Source organism: Solanum dulcamara, chromosome 12 (genome assembly GCF_947179165.1).
Source record: "Solanum dulcamara chromosome 12, daSolDulc1.2, whole genome shotgun sequence".
Lineage (NCBI taxonomy): Eukaryota > Viridiplantae > Streptophyta > Magnoliopsida > Solanales > Solanaceae > Solanum > Solanum dulcamara.
The window spans coordinates 18,758,285-18,764,815 of NC_077248.1; the positions used below are offsets into that span (position 1 = coordinate 18,758,285).

Here is a 6,531-nt window from a genome sequence, read left to right on the forward strand (position 1 = left end):
CTTAATGAATTAACGAAATCTCCATAATCTATTTTTTGCCAGCAATATCTCTGAATTTTTTATTAGAAGTCGACTTCTTTTCTGATAACTTTTTGAACTGATGATCTAATAATCTTCTATTATGTCAAAAATAATATCGGTGAATTAAACACCAAATCTTTCATTAAAAAAAATAAAAAAAAAACAAGAAAAGGAAAAAAGAAGAAAGTTTGTGGAAGAAGTTGCAGTTGGGAGTAATGTTCACATGGAACTGAATGGAAAAATAAGAAACTGAAAAAAAAAAAAAAAGAAGAAGATGAAGATGCAGAAAAGAACCCATAGAGAGAGAGAAAAGTGAATTGAAAAGAAAATATTTTAAAATTAGTAAAATAAGTAATTAAGTATGTCATCCAATAAAAAGATGACATGTGTAAAGTTTAAATCAGTTTTTTGTGTTTTTTTCATCGCGCACTTATAGAAAGTTTATGATACAAATTTTGTCACGTTACTCTTGAAGGGGTAATTAAATTATAGAGTGTAAAAAAACGTCCTTAAAGTTACATTGCTAAACTAAGTTGTGCGAACAAGTTTGGGGATATTTTATGTCTTTTCTCGATTCTTGAATCAGTTAATTATAGCCATCGAAAATTGCTTCAGAAAAGAAGCAAGTATGGAACCTGTGAGAGTATTTGCGTTTTGCAGTTGAAGAAGAGCAACACTCACTTCTATTGCAGTCACAAACCATAGTACTGAAGAGGAACTACAAGAGCAATTGTGTTTCGCACATGAGGAAATGTGTCACACAATTCTAACTGCACTCGCAAACCAATGCACTAAAGAGATGCGTCTCGATGGATCATTTTTCAAAGTCGAGCGAGCGACGATGACAGCACGAGGCTTATTTTATTCTCAATTCTTTAACAACAGGAATAAGTGCTTATATATTTAAGCACTTAAAAGTTCCTTTCTCCCATTAATATGGAAGAAATACTCTTTTAAAAAGTGAAGTTACTTTTTCCACTTTCCCGCCTTTTTTTTCCCTCTTCCCTTCATTTTTCATTCCATTCAAGTTTTTCATTCAATTCCAACATAGAATCCAAACATTTTTGGGACTGAAACCATTAAGTATACATTCAACTTTTTGAGAAAATTACAAGTGTTTGAAAGTGAAAACTCAAGTCGTTGGGTAAAATATTTTAGAGCAAAATTTTAACAAAAATAGAAGCAGATGTCAAGTATGAGGTATAACATAAATAGAACCAGATGTCTTAATCCATTGAATTAGTGGACCAGGAAAATAAATTTAGGAACTGCACACCTAGATTTAGTCATTTATTTTTCTGTGTTAAGAGTGTCAATTGTAAGCACAATTTTGACAGCATCACTGTTTCAATAACGTAAAAACATCCTCTTAATATTCAATGTAGAAATTATAATCAACGAATATATATTGTTTCAAAAAAACCAAACGGTACATTTTTATTATTTCATATCAAACCAAGATGCCTTGATATGCAAAAAAAAAACACTAATCATTAAGCTCCATAGACTATTCATTGTAATTCTTGAATCAAATTATAATGATTGAATTAAAAAAAAGAAGAGAAAAACCAACAAATGTGTCAAGTTCTCCTCTGGAGATTTCTGCGCATCTTTCGGTTGCAACCCTGATGTCCGCATGAAATTTTTCACCTCTTAGCTTGCAATTTCCACGATGACTAGATTCTTAACCTTTTTGGCCTCCCCGGTCTAATCTTCCCCCCAGGTGGTAGAACCACCTCTTCTAAGATCTCTCTAGGAATGTCCCAAGTGCTTTCATCAGGAACTGGATAAGTAGATATGTCATACGTTTTCAGCAAGTGATCCTTGTTGTAGTAGACAGAGCAGTATTGATATGCATCCACGCTTTTGAACGTTATAACTGCCAAAGCGTGTGGGCACGGCATTTCATCCATTTGAAACCTTATGCAAGTGCAAGTTCTCTCTCTCAGGTTCACCACAAATTGTTTTTCATCTTCAATGACAGTGTATAAGTAATCAGAGGAAGGCTTCACCTACATTTTGGAAAAAGATGCTCAGTAATTTACTACATATATACATTGTATATTAAACGTACATTCTATTGATATACAGTACATATAGACTATATACCATTTTTATTTATTAAGTATTCCCATTTCATTTTCTAGTATGAAAGAAACATGGTAATGACATCTTACCGTCATCCTCTGAGATGTAAAGTAATTTTCCTTCATGATATCTTCATATTTTTTTCCCAGCTCCGTAGATGTCTCTACTGCATTTAACTTGTTCGCATAATGCCAATCTTGAACCAACTTCGTCATGTATTCCAGCAAATGCAATATTGGTAATTCTCTTGCATGATTGTTCACTGCATTCATCGACTTCACAATGTTTAAAGTCGTAATCGTGGTCCCGTTGACTTTGGAATGCACTCTTGACCATCTATGATATCCAACATCTAACAAGTATTCTCCGACCCTCCTATCGATATTATTTATCTCAACCATATGGCGCTCAAATTCTTCAATCGTGTATGCTCTGGCCGATGCGAAGAATAGTTCCTTGATAGGTATGTGAATTTTCGTGTACCTCTTCTTTATGTTGTTCCACAAATGGAACATACATACACAGTGAAGCACTTCTGGATACACAGTCGAAATCGCTTTTAAGATGCTTTCATGTATGTCAGATACTATGCACATCCCTTCCCTAGCACCATAAGCGTCCCTGAACCTTTCAAAGAACCACTTCCAAGATGCATCATTCTCCGAATCAACCACGCTGTATGCGAGCAAAAATATTCTACCTGTTTAATTCAATCAAAATGCTTGTATAAGCATATATTAAATCAACAGTATCAAATACAAAACAGGTGTAATATTGCAATAATGATGTTAAATAGCAGGCATACAAGCCATTTTTTGAATTAAAGTATTTTTATTACTTATGCACAATTTAGGATACATATGATATATACTGCATATGTATTGATCGTATAACACACAAACACCCTAGGTATTTTTCAAATATACCAAATGTGCAACTTCAATGATTTGTAAATACTCATTTGTTATTTTAACTCACCCGCTGCATCTTGTGTGTAAGCCATGATTAAGGTCCCCCTGTGTGCTGATTCTAGAAAGCTCGCATTAACTACCACAAGAGGCTTGCAATATTTCCATCCCTTAATTGATGCATCCAAGGATACAAAAACATACAAAAAGGAGCCACCTTCTGATTTATGTAGTCTCACTACGGATCCAGGATTTGTATGCATCAACATGTACAGGTAGCTCGGCAGCTTCCCATATGATTCGATTTTTTTCCCTCTCAATATTTTAAGCGCATTCTGCTTCGATCTCCAAGCCATCATATAGGTCAAGTCCACACCATAATCTTTTTTCATGTCACGTATTATGTCTGCTGGAGTATATTCAGATTCCGAGTCAGCATACTTGTTCCTGATCATACCTCCAATGATCCCCGCAGAAGCGAGATGTGTATGTAATCTATCCTCTTCCGAGCACGTGTGAACATCATTGAACTTTCTTATTTTGAAAATCTTTGACTGGTGCAGGCTTGAAGACTTAAAACACCAGGAACAATTGTCATCCGAGCATAAAAGACAATAACTGTTGGTAACATATATATATATAATCAATATTCAGTTTGAAATCATCAAATATACTGGAAATGAAATATATACAATATATATATATATATATATATATATAAATATATCATTCAATACCTGGTGCTACTCGACCTTTCAACTCTAAACTTAAAGGTTTTTCGGACGGCATAATGCTTCATAACATTGACGATGGTCTCTTTCTCTTGGTACAATTGACCCTCTTCAACATCTTGATGCCGTGGGTTGTTTATTAATACTATACCTCGAATATCATCTTGTATACCATTAGAATCGTCCCAATGAACAGAACTTATCGGCTCAATGATATCTATGTCATTTATAATACCTTCCTCATCAGCTTGTACGCCATTAGAATCCTCCCCATGAACAGAATTTATCAGCTCAACTTGGTTGTTTATTATACTTTTGTCATCAACTTCCTTTCCACGCACAGGACTTATCATCTCAACGGCATCAGGCTGGTATATTTCAGGTTTATTTTCGCTTTGTATACCATCCGATGAAAGAGTTGCAGGGTTCACATTTGTGCAACTTCCAGCAGTACACTTATCCTTAAAGGTTACGCAAAGTGGGTACATTGTGAATTCTGAATTCATCCTTTTCAGTTCAATATACACTCGAACACTCATATCACTGTGTACCGTCATTGGCGGATATCCATCCTTCACTATGTACTTAATATCTATCAAGTTGGTATCCAAATCCTTCTCCAGCTGCTTCGCTATCACGGAAACTAATTCTTCAAAGTTGCATCCAGAAGTGATCAAAACACCATTAACAGAAAAATTCATAAAACTGTGGTCACTCCCCCAAACTCCATTGTGCTTTATAAAAATAGGTACGTTTTCCATGGTTTCTGAAATAAAACAAAACAGACATTATAATCACAATCGAACATTGGAACAAATGCAATACAATATTGGCGAGAATTTATAGATCAGATTTATTTAGACTCCAGAGTAGCGGAAACCGAATGAAAAATAAAAAAAGAGAATATTGTAGATAAAGTCGATGTCGACATAAAGGAAGAATATCAATACGTACATTTTACCAACATCATCAACAACAACAATAACATATCCGTGAAATTCCACTAAGTGAATTCTAGGGAGGGTAGAGTGTAAAAAACGTTGTGGTGAGACAATTTCCGAAGGAAACTCGACAATACTATACATTTTTACCCAATTTTTTAAATCCCCAATTTAAAACCCTAAGTAAAAATCTTTTCCATCACATCAAAATTGCTAAATTATTTATGGTTTAAGGCCTGAATTACCTGGAGATGATTAATAGAATCCCCAAAATTCTAACTTAGAGAGATTTTCCTGCAGTAGAGAAGGCAATGTTTAACGGAAACTCAATTTGACTGCAGAAAATTAGAGATTAGGGATCATTTTAAGAGAATTGGATCGATGTTACATTCTCTTTGGCCGCACTATGATGAATGTCGAGAAAGGCAGTTTTTGAGGGTGAAAAAATGTTTTTTAGTGAGATTCCGGAATAATTGTGGGATTCTGTTGGATTTTGTATATTTGGTGGATCACGTGTGCAGATCCCTCTTCCATTTTCTTATTCTTTTGGCATTTTTTCTTGTGCTTTTTGTCTTTTCTTTTACTTCAAGTACAAATAGAACAAAATTGTTAGAAAATTGTTAGTGTTAAAAGACTAATTGACATGTGGATTGTCCACTTAAATTTTTTTTATATTTAAGTGTGTCCTACTGTCCATTGCTATAAATAAATCACTATTTACCATATAAGTGATACACAGATAAAAATTTTAAGAGACGGAAGATTTCTCTTTCTCTCTTGTGTTCGCGTTATTCGGCTAAATTTAGTTAATTTTCATAACATGTTATCAGCACAAAGTTTTAATTTTTCCCAGATAAATTAACTTCTGTATCAGGTATATCTACTGAAGAAATTTTATTTTAGTTGTCTTTTCTATTTCTAAAATTAATTTATATCTCAATTTTATCATGTCAAATTTATCAAAACTTGAGTTTGTGGCACTTGACATTTCTGGAAAAAATTACTTATCATGGATCCTTGATGCTAAAATTCACCTTGACGCTAAAGGTCTTGATGATACTATTAAACAAAATAATAACACATCAAGTCAAGATAAAGTGAAGGCCATGATTTTTCTCCGTCATCATATTCATGAAGGATTAAAAACTGAATATTTAACTGTGAAAGACCCTCTTGAATTATAGACTAATTTGAAGGATCGGTATCACCACCTAAAATTTACGGTGTTACCAAAAGCCCGATATGACTGGATTCACCTTGCTTTCAAGATTTTAAAACTATGACAGAGTATAATTCTGCTATCCACAAGGTAAGTTCCATGTTAAAATTATGTGGAAATTCCATCATTGATGATGACTTACTTGAGAAAATTCTTTCCATTTTTCACGCTTCAAATGTGTTGCTACAACAACAATATCGTGAAAAGGGATTTAAGAAATATTCTGAATTAATTACATACTTACTTGTGGCTGAGCAAAATAATACTTTGCTGATGAAAAATCATGAAGCCCGTCTCACTGAGTCTGCTCCATTCCCTGAAGCGAATGTTATAACAGCGCATAATCAGTCTGAATCAAGATAAAATAATTATCACGGCCGCGATCGTGGCCGTGGTCGTGGACATGGTATAGGACGAAGCAATTATCGTCATCATGTTGGAAATAGATATGAGAACAGTAAAGTTCCTCAAAATAATTCTTTCAGGGGTAAATCCAATATTTGTCACCGGTGTGGTATGAAGAATCATTAGGCACGTGAATGTGGTACGCCCGATCATTTTGTGAAACTCTATCAAGCCTCTCTCAAATGAAGAGATAATAATGTGGAGGCACACTTGAATTT

The 6,531-nt window shown here is 34.1% G+C and overlaps 1 protein-coding gene across 1 annotated transcript; it reads right to left on the reverse strand.

Annotated features, from left to right (window-relative positions):
• Positions 1-1,429: 1,429 nt before the first annotated feature.
• On the reverse strand, positions 1,430-5,131 carry LOC129876749 (uncharacterized). The gene is made up of 5 exons (XM_055952248.1): positions 4,935-5,131; positions 3,755-4,514; positions 3,088-3,635; positions 2,199-2,809; positions 1,430-2,033 (listed from the first exon to the last, which is right to left on the reverse strand). Exons 2-5 carry the CDS (start codon positions 4,507-4,509, stop codon positions 1,698-1,700), a joined length of 2,250 nt encoding a protein of 749 aa, XP_055808223.1. The 5' UTR covers positions 4,510-4,514; positions 4,935-5,131; the 3' UTR covers positions 1,430-1,697.
• Positions 5,132-6,531: the final 1,400 nt, after the last annotated feature.